The 19,249-nt window shown below is 42.9% G+C and overlaps 2 protein-coding genes across 9 annotated transcripts in view; both read right to left on the bottom strand.

The window, feature by feature from the left end:
- Nucleotides 1-3,241, bottom strand: part of si:dkey-40c11.2 (drebrin-like protein A) — a 31,772-nt gene extending 28,531 nt beyond the window's left edge. The window contains exon 1 of the mRNA XM_061070873.1: nt 2,939-3,241. Coding sequence (XP_060926856.1) covers nt 2,939-3,132 — 194 coding nt within the window. The 5' untranslated portion in view covers nt 3,133-3,241. The remainder of the gene's footprint in view (nt 1-2,938) is intronic.
- An 11,237-nt stretch (nt 3,242-14,478) lies between these two features.
- Nucleotides 14,479-19,249, bottom strand: part of rhobtb4 (Rho related BTB domain containing 4) — a 38,931-nt gene continuing 34,160 nt past the window's right edge. For all 8 annotated transcript variants that reach the window (XM_061072220.1, XM_061072219.1, XM_061072218.1 and 5 more), the window contains 4 exons: nt 17,118-17,268; nt 16,813-16,901; nt 16,568-16,673; nt 14,479-16,115 (listed from right to left, as the gene is read on the bottom strand). In XM_061072220.1, the coding sequence (XP_060928203.1) occupies nt 15,937-16,115; nt 16,568-16,673; nt 16,813-16,901; nt 17,118-17,268 (525 nt within the window). In that variant the 3' untranslated portion in view covers nt 14,479-15,936. The remainder of the gene's footprint in view (nt 16,116-16,567; nt 16,674-16,812; nt 16,902-17,117; nt 17,269-19,249) is intronic.

The raw sequence follows: 19,249 nt of genomic DNA, 5'->3' as shown, positions 1-19,249 counted from the left end.
ATTATGAACTTATTCTCAGAAGTAAGTTTTTCCCTTTTAAGTGGCCCTAATACGCCGTGTTTTGAACTAGACTTTAAACCCAGAATGAACGAGGACAAGATGGATCGCCCCCTTAGTACTTTATCTAAACAGAATCACACTGTTGAAACAATGAAATTAGATATTTACTCAATGCGTCACTGTCTGTACCGACTTAACACAAGCGCTGTGCACAGTATCAAAGTGTGGACTTAAAGAGGGAGGGCTTTAAAGAAGGTGTGTTTGAAGTCACCGAGGCTCAAAGATGTCTAAATGCAGTCCACACCCAATTGTGATGAAAAGAGGTCAAACTGTTCCACGGCTCAGCAGGACTTCCCTTCTGATATACTTAGCCAGACTTAAAACAATGCTGTAAACATTTTTACTGAGCTGATTTATTCAACCGCTCTTCTTTACATGTTTGGCTGAGCTGGTGCTGCTACAATCTATTAGATATTTGGCAGGGAGACACCTCTGGGAATACGTGCTGGTTTGGAAAAATTGCTCTCGTTTAAACTGTCTCACTGACTGAGCTGCCAATGTGTAAAATGTGCAGAACAAACCACTGACAGAGGCAGTTTGGTGAATTGTCAGGAACAAGGTGTTCTTTTACGTTTGCGTCCACAACTAAAACTGTCAGTCTACAGTAGCTGCTTTATGCACAGCCACATAAGCAACGGTGTGTGTTTGAGTCGTTTATTTTTGGTTTAAACTGGACATGAATCATGATTTCCTGCTGCTAAGAATTAGAAGCATTTCCTGCTCCGAGAATTGGACAGTGTCCTTGGGAACATGCATTTTGACTGTTTCTCTTTCTTTCTGTTTGTCAGAGCACACACAAACACAAAACACATGCGGACGGAGCAGGATTCCAGCCTACGAGCGAGAGACACTTTGTAGTCCTCTCCTCAGTGGTCTGGGAGACTGAGGAGAGACCTCCAAGGCTGCGAGCTGAGCAGAGGGGTCTGAATGAAGGACGCATGGAAATTGCTCCTCTTTTCTTTAGAGTCGCACCCACAAAGGGTCTGCTTCCCATTCAGGACACAAGGTCATTAGATAATACACGCAGGGACCTCAAGGCCATGCACTGGGGGGGCGGGATCGTTCAACAACACAAGCTCCAAAGCAAACTTCTCAGCGCTCGCCGACTCACTCGAGTGTTCTCTGCTAGATGCGTACACACATCCAGCCACAAATATATTCACATGCAAACTCGACATGCATGGAAATAAAATCCCTTTAACGCACGAACACAAACACTTAAACACACACACTCGCACACATGGTGGGTGTCTGTCTCGCTGGTCTGGGAGTGGGAATCATAACATCATCGTGTCCCACCCACACCCCTCCATTGAGTCCTAACAGAGTTATTTAGCCTTTTAAAGTGGGCTTAATGAATGCTGGGATCTGTGTGTGTGTGTGAGTGTGTGTGTGGGTGAGAGACAGAGTTTGGGTAGAGGGTTGGCAGAGGCACAATCCAAATCTGTTGTTCACTGACACGCTCTCGAATGAGGAACTGCTGGATCAGTGAAGTTATGGAGGTGTTGCCATGGGACAACAAAGCTCCGTAGTGATACTGAACATGGAAACTTTGAGACATATTTTTTTCCAAACGCAAGAAAGAGTGGAAACTAAGTGAACGTGTTCTGCCTGGAGAAGGGGGAACTTCTTTCCACCCCGAGTCGTGAAGACGGCATATTTCAGCTTGTCGAGGTTAACACATGGCGTTCTGACTCTCATTTCCTCAAGTCGGCATGGCGTCATGAGAAGAAAAGTGGGCAGGAAGAACCATGTGGTAGAGAGGGAGATGAAACAGAGATGCACTGAATCAGTCATTTACTTCCTCATGATCACACGTGGGGGGAATTGGGTCTTGTCATTACTTCTATGAACTATAGCTTCAACTTCAAAGTGAGTGGATATAGAGAGGGGGTCACAGTGTGTGTCTAGCTATACTTTGGAATAACTAGTGACAACATGCGTCTGTAGCTGCAGATTACATTACCACACACACACAAACACACACACAGTAATAAAAGGAGGAGAATGGGAATTTCGAAAAAGTTTTGAACTACAACCTTCACCCAGGAGCAAAACTCAGTCTTTAAACTTACAATAAATCATAATTTATCATGATAATTAATAATATCGATTGATATGAACATTAAGATCTTGATATCATTTTTGCCCATATTGTTTATCTGTGGTAAAACAGTTGTGTTGATGCTCTAAATGCTGCTATATCCATGCATGCTCTTCAATACTATGTTCCTACATGACCTTTATTCACAACATCCCTGCTCAGCATTAGTTGATTGGTAGCCTATTATTGGTTAATGGCTCTCGTGCAGGCAGTCTGTCATGTTAACGAGCCTCTCCCTGAAAGACAACCCCTGTCAGAGATCAGCACACCAGCAGAAACATGATCCTTGGCACAAAGAAGGACGCCTTGCAGCTCCTGAGGTGAAGTGGGGGGGAGAACAGCAAAGTCATGGAGCTCGGGGCCCGGGGAGAGGAGAGCGGGCCGCGGGCCAGGTGTTTCACCCTGAGCCACACCAGCCGCCTGGCGTGCGCGCTCCCATCAGCTCTCCGAGAGGAGGAGAGGAGGGTCCACACATTCCTGTGCCACTAAACCAGTTCGCATGCATCTCTGTCACTGCAAGCGAGAGTGCGTGTTGGTCACCTCCCTATATCTCATTGGATTGATTAAAAATGCAGCCTGGTTTCACGCAACAGAACCCGTGGCTGTGCGTAAACAGCTCAGGCTCAATTCACAACACGGAGAACACGACAGGCCATGAAAAGTTACTCAATCTCCTCCACAGGGATGCAGAATCATACATGCAATAGTTCAGATACAGTACTGGGTGTGTGGTGATGCAGGTTTGTTAAAAGGCACTGCAGGCTTGTGTGTTACCAGTTGGTGGAGGAGCGCGGGTTCAGGATGTCCTCCTTGGCCGTGAGCAGCGACAGGCTGTAGGTATCAAGGTTGACCGTCTGCGTGCTCATCGTGACTACAGTTTCCAGACCACTCCCGCAGCTTCTCTCTTCACGGGTCCCGATGTTGTTCGGGCTCGGACTATCTGCTGGAAAAGCTGGGTGCAGGTTCATGCAGTGTTGGCTCTGTAGGTCCGAACCGGAGCGATCTGTGGTGCAGGCGCTGCTGGCTGCGTGTCTTTACGCACAGCGTGGAGGAGACTGCGGTTGCTGCTGCACACTGCTCTTTGTGCAGCGGGGTAGAATAAGTTTTCAGCAAAAAGCCCCACCTCCCGTTGAGAGAGTGGAAAGCGTAATGACTTCACTAAGCTGCTGGGTGACTCGGAGGAAAAGTGCAATGCAGCCACTAAAAGCAGCACGTGTAGCAGAGGGTCGTAAAAAGAAGTCTCAGGCATCCTCAGTGTTCTGTTATTCACAGAAGCTCATTTCTGCCACTTAAAATAATAATGATGAGAAACTTTTTCAAAATAAGGACTTGAACTAGAATAAAGACTTACAAACTAAAATAATGACTTAACAACTCAAACGACATAGTCTCTAAAAAAATAATGGTTTGGGCTATTTTGCTCAAAAGAAAATGACTTAGTATATGATGACCCAGGATCTACAAAGAAAATCTCAGGATTAAACCTCATAATTAAGTACTGTGTCATAATTTCAACTTTTCATCACATGATGATTTTGCTCACTTTCTCATAATTTTGCTTTACTTTCATCAACTTTAATCTCAGAATTTTGACTCTGCATCCATGTTATCTTCACATTGCCTAGTAACCCTTGCCGAGGATCAATAGCCAGGATCAATCCAATAGAGTTAATTATTTTGTATAATACTATTTATTTGTGTAATTGTAATGGTTCTTTTGAGGCAGAATGCAGAATATGAATTGCTGATGTGATATAAAGGGTTGACAGGATCTGGAGCTGTCAGTCTCTCCTTTGTCTCTATTTGTCTTTGAATTGGCCCCACTGACCCCTGGCAGACTCCAGAGAAGCCATTTACAGTTTGGGCAGCCAGAGAAGGGGCCAATTTCATGGGAACTGAGTCGGAAGCCGGCTTCACAGAAAAGAGGGAGCAGGGGAGGCTGCTTCAGTGCTGAAGAACAGCTGGGGGTCTGTTCAATGGCTGTCCAACAGTGACACACACACACTCAGACTGACCACACCAGCACGCTCTCACACAAGAAACTGCCATGCATTGATGCACAGGCTGTGAACTCTGAACAAACTGCCCCCCCCCAGACATGCACACACACACACTCATGCACTGGTATTTGTGAGTCAGTGGCACGGGGGTTTAAGATCTTGGATTATGGGAATGTTCCTGAGCTCTGTAATTTATTTAGCAGCCACTCTCAGATAATCCAGGACAGATGTAGACGATAAAAGTCACAGGTTTTTATTTTCACATGTCCAGGCTCTGGTTGGTTTTGACGATGCGCAAAAATCTGATTTCAGATCATTTCTTCCAAATACCAGGCTCCTCGCTGCTAAAAGAAAATGAGGTGTGGAAAGGGTTCGCTGTAGCTGAGTAATCCTTTGGTGAAATCTGGATTGACACAGTCACCTGACACAATCACATGAGAATAACCCCTCACATTTAAGCCTAAAGAGTTTCCATCTTCATCTCTGTATTCATTGCCTTTAGGTTCATGTCTTATCGTCAGGGTTGAAGCTGTTTTTTACGATAATGGCAGAGTAATTATTAATAATGAATCAAAGTCTTTGATCTTAGTACAAAGCAGTTTCTTACATAATTTAACACTTTCAGGATTAAGAGTAGAGCAAGCTATTGTAACCAAAAGAGTTCTCTAGTGTTTCAAAAATGTCTTATTACCTCCACCCCTGTTTGTATGTTTGTTTGTTTGTCAGCAAGATTACGTAAAAAACATTGGATGGATTTCCACAAAACTTGGGAAAAGAAAGTGTCAAATTTTGGTTTGGATCAATTTTCAGGGAATAATTCATGGATTCTGATATAAAAAAAGAACCTGATACATTTTGTGAGCTGGTTTCTATGAGTGTGTGAAATTTGGCGCAGCGTGATTGAACTGAAGGGGACTGTGGGGCCTGGGCGGAGGTATGTTGTCTAATGATTTTAAAGAATCAGAGAATCACTTGCAGGATCAAAAGTGTCAGTTTGTAATGCAGGCAGAGGTCTTACACTGGAAGGTAGTCATAGATGGAAAGCTTAAAATTAATCCACATGAAAAGAAATAAAAAAATACAAACAAGCAAAGTCAAAAAAAGCTCAACAAGGAAGCAGAACTTACATAGCATATTGTCCTGAACACAAAACCAGTCAATGGTCATGAGTTCCATTTGAAGGACAGACACAATCTAGTGGGAGGTGTTGTGTGAGCAGGTGCAGGTGAGTGCAGTGGAAGGAAACGGAACAATGGGAGGAAGTGAAGCTGGATTCCTTGAACAGAATGAGTGACAAACAAAATAAAAACAGGAAGTGAGAGTTCAAAAATGTCCAAATTACCTCCACCAAGGAGGTTATGTTTTCACCCCCTGTCTGTTTGTATGTTGTATGGTTCGCAACTATTTCGCTTGGATGTCCATGGAAACTTGGTGGAAGGAAGTGCTTCATGAGTCAGGGAATCATTTTGGTGCAGATCCAGGAATCTTTGGTCCAGCTTGATTGAAAGTAAAGGGTAAAGTACCATTCTAGTTGGCGGTAGAAACAGTCACACAAACTCTTCTTGCATGGAAAGGTCATTTCTCCCTCAAATATCCACATGTGGTCAACCCTGACTGTAAACTGTGTGAGACATTGTTGCATTATTTGTGTAAGAAAAGCATGAAGCACAGACTCTGACGCTGTTCTGGCCCAGAGCTCGCATGCCACAGGGACAGGGGGCCATGACATCCTCATGCCGCTATTATTCTTACAACTTCCTGCTATTAGAGGCTCTCCTGCCCTCCCAGCCTCCCAGCCCCACTCGCTGTGGATGTGAACGGCCGAGCTGTTATGCTCCACTTCAGGGGACTTAGGCATTTCCTCTGCTGGGGTGCGGCAGCAGTTTGTTGAAGATGGGGTCTAAATGTAGGGATGATTGTATGTCCAGTGGGGATTTTGGACTTTCGTGTGTGTGTGTGTGTGTGTGTGTGTGTGTGTGTGTGTGTGTGTGTTGAAGGGGATTTTCTCTTCACTTACTTCTCTAGTTGTTCTACTTCCTGCCTTCCTGCCCTAGACTAATCTAAGAGAGTGTGGGTGACAGAGTGTTGACTGGTCTGGTCACAGGCAACATCCTCTCGGAGCTCTCTTTAATTCAGAGCCCATTCGTCAACATGTCTCTTTGACTCCATGGACTCATTGGGGTCCTTGTGACTGTTCCACCTTTTAGTGGCATCGTATTCAACATACAAAGCAAAACCATCTGATTTGACAAAATAAAGGTCCCACTCCAAACAAAACACTGTCTTGTGGATGTGGATTTTGTACAAATCTTGGTTTGTTTGGGGGAATCAAGGCTTGCGTGACGGTTTTATGTGCCGAGACCTTATGGGCTGTGTTAAAAGGTCAGTTTGAGTTCGAGGGTCAAACCTTGATCGTTATCCTCTGTCTTTACACTTCACTAATCATATGCTCCCGCTGCTGCTCCTCTCCGAGAGGCCAGGACCTACCGTGTATCATTATGTGTGGGTATGTGCTGTCATATTTTTGCGTGTGTAAGAACAGTTGAAATCTCCTCCTCAAGTAGCCATAAATATAGCCTCTCATGACGTTATCCCAGTGTCTGGTGAATTTACTGTTTCACACTATGACCTGCTGGAATGTGTCCAACCTTTGAAAGTTCCATTTGATTTAGGGACGGTTGAAGTTGAATCGTTTAAAGACGATTTTAAGGCTCAGACCGACCTTCATTCCTGTATTTTGTCCAAGTGGATGACTTTACAAAAACTAGAATGGCACTCAGAGAGCACATAACTCTACCAACACCCAACAGGCCCCAAATAAAACCGCATTCAAATTGACTCAATCCCGATATTTCTTGGTTCTGCACCAAATTTAACAGACTCAAATATCAAGATCCAGGAGCTTTTCTGCAACAAATCAACAAACAAGATGAAAAACGCCCATTAACTGATCTGGATCGCATCAGAAATTTAATGAGTTCTTTCCTGATCCACATCACATCCTTCCTCTAAGTTTGATATAAATCTGTGATGTAGTCTTTGTGTCATTCTGCTGACTAACAGATGAACAAACACTGATTAAAACATAACCCTGATGTCTGAGGTAAAAATGAATCTGATTTGCAGCAGATTTTTTGTGTTAAGCTTGAAACAGAAGACAATACTCCATGTTTGCAATGTCGCATTTTATCTACGATGATATTCTCTTCTCTGAAAACTAAAAGTGTGTCTTCAGTGTCTTATAAATTCACAAGCACACCTAAGTAAATCTCTTTCAATCCTGTGTACTGGAAAGCAGCTTGACGACACCACTGCCTCCTCCTCCTGTTTGTAATACTTAGTGAGGCTCGTAGAGGAGTGATGTTATTACTGGAGGTAGAAAATGAGGCAGATGCTGGGGAGGCTCTCTCGTGACGATGACACAACTCATTGGAAGTTAGACTCAAGTGATACGCCAGCGGTGTACAAACATTCAACAAACAGAAGGACCCACAAACATACCAACAGCTGGAGCCGACAGAGAAACAAAACACAGAGAGGGCACATGTGCATGTCATGGTCAAACATGCCATTAGTCTGAGTCTGGGATTGTTGTGTGTGTGTGTGTGTGTGTGTGTGTGTGTGTGTGTGTGTGTGTGTGTGTGTGTGTGTGTGTGTGTGTGTGTGTGTGTGTGTGTGTGTGTGTGTGTGTGTGTGTGTGTGTGTGTGTGTGTGTGTGTGTGGCAGCGAGAGAGAGAGAGGGAGAGAGAGAGATTGCGTAGTTGAGAAATATGACAAGGATGAAAAAGTGAAAGAAAAAGACAGAAAAGATTTTGCTGATTTCCAGCACCATTCTCTTTCTGTTTGTGGAAACATTGTGTATATTTGCTTGTTCTGTTTGTTTCCCACTGAACATATGTAATATATACCGTATATAAAATATGCATTTCATGGGTTGTGGTTCATCTCTTGTGTGAAATTGAGTGAGAGGGGTCAACACACAGTAAATCTTTCTCACCAGGCTTCCAGGTGAGGTCACTGCTCAGATATGCAGCTTCACAACAACCCTGAGATATTTCTTCGACTTCAGCCTCAGCATGTGTGAGTCCGTTTGCCTGCGTGTGCTGTGTGCGATTTTCACTTTTGTAAACAAAAACAGAAGCACTGAAAAACTGGATCCATCCAAATCAACACAGCTTTTTCTCCTCACTTTGTTGGTATTGCTTGAAGCTGAGCGTTTGATCTCCTCATAGTTTGGGGGCCGCTTTGCTCCTGTGAATTATTGCTTGACATAAACAAACGGAAGGGTAATGCAGAAATAAAAAGAGGCCACAAATCTCTGTTTTGAAAAAAAAAGGAGCTCTTCGTCTGCTTTCCTGCACAAAGTTACCCCTAAATTAGACCACGGTGTCAGGATAATAGACTACTCATAAACTTTGCTTTGAGAGGCCCTGATTTAGAGTTGTGTGTGTGTGTGTGTGTGTGTGTGTGTGTGTGTGTGTGTGTGTGTATATGTGTGTGTGTGTGTGTTTGTATTGGGGGGGCAGACAGTTTTGTTTATGCAACAGGCCTTGGGGAGGTCTGGACTGACAACATGTTGATGAGACAGCTCGGAGGAGGGTGAAGTGCCCAAAGGACTCCTCAACCCGTGGACCTTTCTTTGTATTTTCTAGTTGGCGCACTTCTTTATAAAATAACCATCGCATGTGCTGGTCTGTCTGTGTGCGTGTGATAGTGTGTTGTTGTTCGTGGCAGTGAAAATACTATCAGCTCATCTTGCGAGCAATAAGAAGTGCTGGCCCAGGCTTGATGAAGGTATAAAACCTTCCTCCCACTCCTCATTCGTTTACCTCAATACCTCAGAAAGAAGCAGGATTCATAAAGAGCCCAGACACATTCACATTGTACCAACTGGTGGACAGTGTTTAGGCGTTGGGTCTTATATTCAGACCCTCTTATCTGCTCCTGAGGGAGCCCTGGGAAATGAGAGCCAGATGTGGTGATGTCAGCACGTGACTCATGTTGTGTTCTACGAGGCTGCGGTGCGAGAGCAGGGGCAAGGAGGGTGGGAAATCCGAAACACAGCCCACGGATCAAACAGCTGACGCAGCGTGAAGGTCTGTAATCAGTGTTCCAACCCAAAGCCTGTGACCATGGAAGATGCTGTAGGTCTTTGCTACGAACGCACACCAGTGAATTTACTAGAGAGTGAAAGAAAAGCGGGTGAACTCAGAGTTCAATGGAAGGCAACTGTAATTGTATACTAGTTGAGACACACACATAAGGCGTACGGATGTAAATATCCCACTGCCCGCAACCGCCACCTTCCCTCGTCACTTTCCAAAAGTTACCCATCATCTGCCACATCACTAACCATCACCATGGCAACACTTCCCATTCATCTGTGGCTTTCTGTGATCCCTCACCAGATCCACTCTATTTACAGTCTCAGCTCACGGTGTGTTGATCTCTATGATGCATGTGTTCAGGGATCTTACTCCATTTATCTCAACCAAAGTTGTGAGGAAGCATAACAAGACAAATACAAGGAGATATGTTTGTAAAGGGGCAAACACAGGGGATAGTTTTAATTATGAAATTTAATGAGATAATGGCTGAGCTTTGAGCTAATTGGATTTTTTATCACCATCAGTGAAAGATGAAGAGAAAAAACATGGTGTCGCTTTGTGGCTTTGAAACGGTAAATATCTATGATCCCTGTTTTGCATGATATATGTTTTGTTCAGTTTAATTTTCATCAGGGGAACAAACAACATGAATTATTTGCGGGTAGACGTTTGTGAGACACTTAACGTGGTACCACAGCAGCTTCAATTCAAACTATAAAAGTCCCACATGGCACATCTAAGGCATAATTTTTTGTCTCCATTAGACTACAATAACAAGTTTCATTTGTGTTTCACACAGTAAAGTTATGCAGATTTAGTTTTTTCCACTAGGTGGCACGATTCCATCAAATGAAGTGTGAGAGTTGCATTCACTCTGTGGGACAAAGTTGAGGCATGAATTTATGCATGGTATAGATTTTTGACTTATTATAGAAAGATTTCCATTTTTCTGTTTTTTCCATGCAGAACTATCAGTGAATATTTGATCTTTAATTTTATAAACTGAGTTACACGTAATTGTTTCAGCTGTCAACCCAAAACCAAACCTCTTGCATTAAAATACAATCAGATTTTATGTTGTTGGTGAGAATAAAATAAATCAATAGAAAATCAATTGAATAACACTGTTATGTGAATCTAGATGTTAAAGGCAACTTCACCAGGCAGCTAAAATCATGGTGCCATATTATTCCAGGTCTATTTTGGTATCATCATTTTTGAATTTAGCAGTTTTATTTTTTTATTTTTATTGTAAACCACTTCCCATGTTTTCAGTTATAGTGCTACACCATCTATTGGTAACTATCATTTTGTCTATTTAAAGTGTTGACTCGCTTTTTACAAACTTAGAAGACAGAAGCTGCATCCTTCTTCCTATTTTAGAAACCTATTGTGTATTTTTAAACAGAGTAACAGTAAATGGAGCAAATAACAGACTCAAACATAACGAGTTCAAAAGATTAACAGTTTTAATAAAATCCATGTCAAACATCAAAATACTGAAATGGCAAAAAAAGAAAAAAAGTTTTCTTTCTGAAAGTTTGTACAAATCACAGTGGTTCAAAAATATTACAAATTTTCTAGTTTCAAAACAAGTTTCTTGCGACAGCGGAGCAGCAAAAACATTCTGATTGTTGTATATTTTTCTTGAAAGCCCTTAATAGTTATGTGAGTGTGGTGCGCTCTCTCTCTCTCTCTCTTGCCTTTTTAATGGAATTAACACACAATAATTAACATGAGCAGTAAATACTAATATTAAACTTATATGCGCCAATGGAAACAAATGTGCATAACAATACTAAACAGTATGAACAACCCACTTCAACATTACAGTATAGACCAGGGGCTAATGTCACCGCGTCTATAGAAACACTCTCCCTGTCCTGGGCCTCTCCGTGCATAAGATCCTATGTATACACTAGCTCAGTAAATACATACAGTGTGGTGAGCAGCTATAAGGTGAGAGGTTAAATCCATTTACAACACTGTACTGTACAACCATCTTCTTTAAAGCATTATATACGTAGTTGTCACAGCTAATATCTGCCTTTAATCCAACTGGTACTTCACAGATGCTGTTCCCCAAATAGAAATACACCGACTTTATGCATGAACTCAACACATTAGAATGCAGCTAAATAGTGGAAGCAAAAGGGTACACTGGTGAATTTGGCTTAAGAGAGAAAGAGAACATGAGAGAGTGGAAAAGATATTTTTAACTTTGATCAAGAAAAGTGCTAAATATAAAGAATTGGCATACTAATCAAAAGAGTAGTATTAGGCTACATAATAGAAAGTGCAGGCACCTGAAAAGAGTGCGAATACATGGTTTTAAAATTGCTGGTTCACCGGGTTTCTTGGTCATATGTCATTTAAGTTGGGTTGCTTTAGAACAGGCGATATATTACAGACTGAACTTGTAAAGCTCCATACCTCGGATGGATGTTATCACTATGACCCTAATTGCCAGTAACTGCTTTCTGCATCAAAATTATTGAAGAAATCTAATCTACACAAGCTTTAAGATACTGTACATTAAAGAAAGCTGCCCGCTTTTAGTTCTGTGCTCAGGAGGCTGCAGGTGAAAGTGCCATCAGCCTGCACGCAGCCCGAAAGAGTGAGATTTCACTGAAGGCACAGCAGAAAAGACCAAAAGACTAAAGAAAGGTGTTCTCTCCGTCACTAGGCCTCACATTTTAGATAAAGAAAAGGAAGATCAGGCCTAGAAGGAGGGAAGAAGAGCGCCACCTAAAGTAGTAGCGGGAAAAGAATGTGATGAGAATATCAATGTGGAGCAAATATTGTGGAATAAAGCCGATACAGTTTTGAATTCTGTGTTTCTTTTCCTCTCTGTGAGTCAGGGTTTCTTAACCTTTTTCAATCACTCTATTTTATTTCCCCCATGACCCCGTGACCGTACCGAGTGACCCCAAATATGGTCGGAATCCCAAGGTTGAGAAGCTCTGCTGTATATACAGAAACCCAGCTAACACCAGAAACATGCATCATGCTTTTCCTAATACCTCTGTCAATTCATGCAGGCTTAGAACCCATAAACATTAAACCCGGCTTTCAGCCATTCGAGATATTCTTAAAATACGAGTGTTGTAATACTTGATTTTGCTTGACAGTTTGCTCTTAATGTTTTTTCAGGTGTTCACCCTGTGCCCAGTATCACTAAAATCACAAGTGTGATTGATTGCATTAACTACAGTAAACAGGACAGCTATAACACTGCAAAACAGCTTGTCTGCATTTGTTTCATTTAAGCGTCTGTGGTCGTCCCAGCAGTTTATTTTAACGTGGTGTATTTAGTGATGCTACCTTAAGCTGAGCTGAAACCGACTTGTGCATAAAGCCACATAGCGAGAAGGAAGCTACCGTGGGGTTCGAGGTGGGAATATTTGAAAGACTCAAGTGGAAACTTAGTGCTACAATCATCAGGTATTGAAACGATCGTACATAATGAACACGTCATGCCAAGCACAGAAAAGGTACAGTACAAAAAAAGGGAAAGAAAAAGAAAGTGCATTCCAGCACAAAGTGTCATTATAATAACGTTAGGCCACCATGCAAATGAACCACATTCCAAGAAGTGGCTGCACCCTCCCCGCACACAGGCCAGCTAGTGCTCATTTAAAAAAGCTTTACTTTCTCAGAATCATCAGTGGTTGAGAGGTTCCACCTGATTCATTGGGATCACTGCCTCTCCATCACCTGGTCAGTGGAGAATCCCAAACACCAAGTGAGTCCTTCCTCATACGGACACCCAACTGGAAGGAGCAGACTAATCTAAGGCCATATGATTACACCCCCCTACTGGACTACTTTCTTATAATAGATTGATTCAAGGCCATGTTCCCTGCAGTGGGCAGACATGTTGACTTGTCACGGTAGAGCAGGAGCAGGTGTAGCATTAAAGATGGCTCCGTTCTATTCAACAGCCCCTGTCATTCATTTCTCATGTGCACCTGGGTTTTTCCTACTGTCTCCCGGCAACATGTCTCCTGTGAGAGAAAGTCTGTGGCTCTCGTTGGGTCTAAAATCAAGATGGATCATGGCTGAGAATGCATAGAGCCGAATGGCATCATCCTTTTTACAGTTCATGCCATTGTCTGCCTCATCCATCAAGTCAGCAGCTGCAGAACCTGTCTGCAGGTTTGAAATAAGATGTTGCTTCAATCCCAAACTAGTTTTTTTAATAAAAACTAAAAGGCACATGGACCAAGAGAAGAGTCTTCATGGATCAACCCAAATAAGACTAATCTTATTGCCCTCCTTTCTATCGGCAACAAAAATTGAGGCCATGCAAGTCCATCACAAAACTATCCCCCAACCTGCTCCTCTTTAGGTTATCATTTCCAAATTCCAATAATCCTGCCCTGGGATGAGATTAAATCCATGGAACAAATCCTAAATGTAGGTTGCATGTTATTCTTGCTGAGACTTGTGTACTAATAATCCACTTTCACTCTTTTCACAGCGGAATCACCTCAATTCTCACTCGGGTCTCATGAGATTCCATCTCGCACCTTTTTCAGGAGCCGACAATGACTTTAACACATGAACGGCATAACACGTCTTGCAAAATCTATCTATCAGCCTTAGTTACCGGCGTAAAGCTGAGGGGTGCCAAACCCACAAATAGATCTAACGTGCTAATAGAAACTCATCAACACAAAGCCTGTTTTTTACATTCAGTCCTTAAGCCTAAAGAAATTAACACCCTTAGCAAGAAAATCTAATTTGCTCTCATATGCAGTTGTAAATCAATCCAATTGTCATCTGACACAACACTCATTGCAAGTCAAGCTAAAGTAACATTATTTTCCTGGTTAAGGTTGGGGAAGCAAAACAGATCATATTTTGTACAAGATAAAAGACAGAACACGTTTGTAACCACTGTGTGAAAGCAGAGATCTGCACATTCTCCATGATCTATCTGGATCTCTGAAGAAAAAAAAAGTAATGTTTAAAAATCCTCTTGTGTCAAATTGGAATACCATTATTAACTCTGTGCACATTCATCACAGGTAAACACTAAACAACGAAGCAGACTGTTGACCTGTGAACATAAAACATATCATGTGTGTGTCTTCGTGTTCTTGTGGACTTATTGTGTCTTAAGCACCGTTTTCAAGAGGAATGGAAGGCAATGTCTAGCAAACGTCACGTTACGCTGCCCCCCCCCCCCCTTCACCTCCGAGCCACGCCCTTGTCTCTCCTCCACCCCCCCTCTCCGCCAACACAGGAAGCAGAAATGAATAAATGAGGAAGAAAACGATTAAAAGAGCTTTGGCCTTCGGAATTAGGTGACAACCAAAAGTGAAGTATAGTTTTCAAATGCATCAATAACACTGTGAATGTGCTTTCACTTTCCTCTAACACTTTACGACTGAAGTTAACCGTATGATCCTAATGATGGAAAGTAGGCTTTAAAACACTGTAAGGGTTAGTGCCTGTGGGGCCCTGAGCAGTGCTGCCCCTAGTGTTGTAGGGGTGTAAAGGCAGGCTGGCTGAGGTGCTCAAATGCAACCTAGTGGCCATGGACGTTACAAGCGCATTTGTGTATTACTGTATCCATCACTCCTCCGTGGTAGAGGTATCCAGTAAGGCTAGCCCTCTTCACTCCCCCCCATCATTGCTATAGAGCGGTCACTTTGAATGTCTCTGAAGTGCAGTTTTGTTGAATCCGACTCGCCCAGGAGAGCTGACGTTTTGTTTTGTTGCAGGTGTGGTGTGAAAGAGGAGGAGACGCAACGTGCACAGGGTGGATGATGAACGCCAGGGACCACAACATGACCAGACTGGAGGTGAATGGCTATGATTTAGACTCCTGATCGGAGCATCCTAACTTGCTCCCAGTTTTAAAGTTACCCTTACACCCATATCTGGGCTCTGGATTAACAGTCTCATCTTTGCGGGCGCAATCGCAATCATCAAAGTCTTCACCCTTTCCTGGGAGTGGTGTGCACCCTTTCCCCTGATAGGAGTATCCTAGAAGGTGAAGAATATATAGCAAAAAGGTCAAATTATATCAAAACAATTGTTAGCATCCGTTCCTGGGAATCCAGTGCTGGTTTTAGAGGGGAGGAGCTTGGGCACGGGTATGTATGTGCAAGCTAACAGTCTGTGTAAAAGTGAAGGCAGAGGGACGCTCCCCGAGAGGAGCCGCCGCGGTTAGTGTGTAATAAGTCATTAAGGTCAATGTGAGAGGGTGGAGACTGAGAGAGATAAGAGAGCCCTTTGCTCCCAGTCCAGTCACTCAGAGGCTGAGACCCTGTGAGTGCTGGTGGAGGGAAGGAGCTCTGGTGGAGGGGACAGGGGGCTGCACTGCAACGCCACAGGCCCTCATAGATCAGGAGGGCGTCTGGGAAGCACTCAACTAGGAAGCATCACTCAAACACACACACTCGCACACATGCTAACCCTTCAGCTGAGTCCACACTGGTCACACAAGCATACCCAAATGCACTCATGAAGTCACCCACAGTTAAAAAGAGGCACGTACATTCCCCCCAAAACACGCTGACATTCAGGCAGCGTAGCACTGAGAGTCACTTCTCCACTGATAGAGGGTTCAGAGCCAAACTCCTCTGTAAGCTTTTGGGGGGCGGGGGGGTTTGGTTTTCCTTGGTGTGATGAAGAAGTCAGTGGAGGATGTTTAGGAGACATGTGGAGAGGAGGACGGGTGTTTCCAGAAACACCAGCCGCGTTTGGTGTGTTGCTTGCGCAGGATCTCCTCCTCGCGCTCACGCTCTTTCTGAGAGCGCAGGTAGCGATCCTCCTCCTTCAGGAACCACACCGGGGGCCAGCGCTGCTTCTCAAAGTGCCTCTGGTTCTCTACAGAGAAGGAAAAGACACGTGTTGGGATGTTTCAGGTGTAATTTCAGACATGCGTGTTGCATTAAAAAACGACACAAGGAAAAGAGGAAAAAGAGTCATGAAATATTATTTTACACATAAAACCCATGAGGAATGACAAGATTTTAAAATGATTAGCAGTGGTTTCGTTAACTCTTTATAAAATGTGTGTATTCAGATGCACTTTCATTAAATGTGAGGATAGATTGAACCTTTAATGTGCCTGGTTAAAGACCAACATGTTTGTCTTTATTCACACAGCCCATGTATGTCTGCTTTCTATGAACAAGTCATGCTGTAATTACTTGGTGATGGGCTTAAGAAAATATGTTTTTGTTTCACTCCAAAGAAAAAATCAATCCAAGTTCTTGTGAGGGGAAAACTGCAATTATAAAAAAACGGCATCTCAAGGTAAATAGAGGCGTCTGTACCTGGAAGCATGGCTTTCATGTCTTTGGGAAACTTGCGGCAGATGCTGTTATAGTTAGTGCAGATGTGGTGGAGACACCAAGCTGAGAGCTGCTTGGCATTGTGGAACTGCAAAAGGCAAAACAGAGGAGTCATGAGGAGATAAAAATAAAAAGGTTAAACACTAAACAGAATAACAGACTGAATCATTTTAAATTTATGAGTCAATTGCTATTTAAAGAGCAGTGATAGTGTAACAGGAACAGACCTGTGCAAGCTCGAGGTAAGACAACACCTGTCCATCAACGTCGACTCCTTTCCCCCCCAGCTGGAGGAGCTCATCCACAGCGTGCTGCTCTGAAGACCCACAGAATGCACACGATTGCATCAATATGTGCCGTTTACAGGCAACACTGATATGGGCCTACAAGTAATACTTTTATTTTAAGTTTTCTACCAGTGTGAATTACTAAATTTTTATGGGGTCATGGATAAAAAGTCATTTGTGCACAGATAAAACATGTATATAGGTAATGAAATCGTTTTAAAATGTCAAAGAGAAAGAGCATTTACCTGTGAGGGCGACAAGGCGCGGCAAACAGAGGCGGTTGGCCAGAACTATCAGTTCCATGGGCTCCAGACCAGGACTAGGCGTCAGGTGACCACAGTACAGAAACTCCAGCACCCCACGCATACAGGCTGTACCGGTGTTCGGAATGGATACCTGGGAAATTAAGATAAGGGGGGGGATTAAGGACAGAAGGTCAACTAAGAAAATTGATTTATTCAAGCTCTATTTTTATCATTAAAAATACATGAGTCCACAAGCATCTTAAGTCTCCTTTCCTGCATTTGCCCTTTTATGTTAAGATACAAAATGGCATGTTGGTAAAGTCATACCCGGTGAATCAAGAGTAATTGCTGTAAATGAGTGGAGCCAGATGACAACAGTGGTATCAAAGTAAAGCGGACCTGTGGGCATTTGGAGGTAAAGGGCAGAGGACATCCTGTTCTCGCCACATTCACTTTGATCTTGGCTCAGATGAAGAGCTCTGTGTGGGGGCTGGTGATGTGAGCAACATGGCTCGAGCTAAACATCCCGAAGCACAAACAGGAAACAGCGAGCAGAGAGAGGTGCGAGCTCGATATAGACAGTGTGGGATATCATTCATTTGTGATAAACAGGACATACCTACAGATGCACTCTACTGGTTTCCGTGGTTATTGGTTGTGATGGATCCATTCATGCACATTTAATCGTGTTTAGCATTAGGGTAAAATAACATGCGAAGTGCATACTAACGAGCAGGACCTTTTAGTCGGCCTAATTACTGTAAGTCAGACCAACAGCAATTCATCAACAGGTAAAACTGTTTAAGCCCAGGAAGGGCGGAAGAAAGGTAAATGATGATGAGGGGGATGAAATGACCCCTCCAGGAGCTCTCTGTGTGTAGCCGCTCTTTAACCTTTACTCCCTCAGCTAATTAGGAGAATGTCATCGTGGTGTGACCTCTCATTATGACGAGAGGAAATCACAACGCCAAAGACATATGTGGTCTGCAGAGCCTAAAGCCCCCGGCTGGGGCCAGGAAGCATTATTGAGTGGTCACAGTGATAATAAACAACATGAGTTTATTATTTTTTATGTAGAGTCAATGGTTTATTGCCTTTTGCTCCCCCTAGTGGTCAATTATGAGTTGAGCTAATGTGATGTCTGTCCCAAAGAGGCTTGACAAATGCTCACCTAAAATGGAAATTTGAACTTACGTGTGCATCAAAATGAAATGTGCTACAACCACAGATAAGGAACAAAGTTTAGAAGACGAAGTAAGAAAATTCAGGTCACTCTTTCTCTACAGGGGAAAGAAAGTTGATCTTCTACTGATAACAACTTCTTGTTGATTTTCCTGTTTCCCTCCCCTCTTCTTTTTTTTGGGGGGGGGGGGTGCATGCATCACGCGGCTGTTATGCACGCTCACGTTGTGAACACAAAACCACAAGGGTACACCTAGAACATAATCCAAGGGTGTACTATGACACATGCAGGGGTCAGTTTTTAAAGAGAGAGAGCAAACCTCAAGAGAGTTTGTACTCAGGTTTTCTCATCACTACACCAAAGCTAAAACCTACTCACTAGGTGTGTGTGTGTGTGTGTGCAAAAAGTGAATAATACCACAAATTATGATTTATATCAAATCTGTGTCGGTATCATCACTTTGTTCTGCACACAGTTAGATTCGCCATGTTGTCTCAGAACAGCATGAACAGGGAAATGTGTGAGTCTAAAAATATTGAGGAGGAAGTGTGACTTGAGCATGAAAATAGAACGGCCCTGACTGATCACCTGCTACTCTCGCTCTCTCCAACAGGGTTTCAGGTTCTATCAATGTTCATGTATGTAGTGGATTTATAAAATGCTCTTCCCTCATAGAAAACAGCTGTAATATTAAAACATGATGACGTTTTCTGCAGATTTCCATAACCCATTAACCATGTTTTTTCTATTGTTCATGTTGTTGTATCAAAATTCCGCTGTGTTAGAATATATTCTTATGAATATTCCAATGTTTAAAATCTGAGTGATTGAGAGCTGCAGAGGTTGATAGTCTCTGAAACATGTATATGTGAATTGTATTTGCTTTGATTTAGAAAAGGACGGAGTGAGACTTATTTTCGGTGGCAACCATAGACAATATATAAAGATG

The sequence above is a fragment of the Limanda limanda genome, chromosome 5, assembly GCF_963576545.1.
Source record: "Limanda limanda chromosome 5, fLimLim1.1, whole genome shotgun sequence".
Lineage (NCBI taxonomy): Eukaryota > Metazoa > Chordata > Actinopteri > Pleuronectiformes > Pleuronectidae > Limanda > Limanda limanda.
The sequence above is the reverse complement of the archived record's forward strand: the minus strand, read 5'-3'. Positions and strand labels throughout refer to the sequence as shown.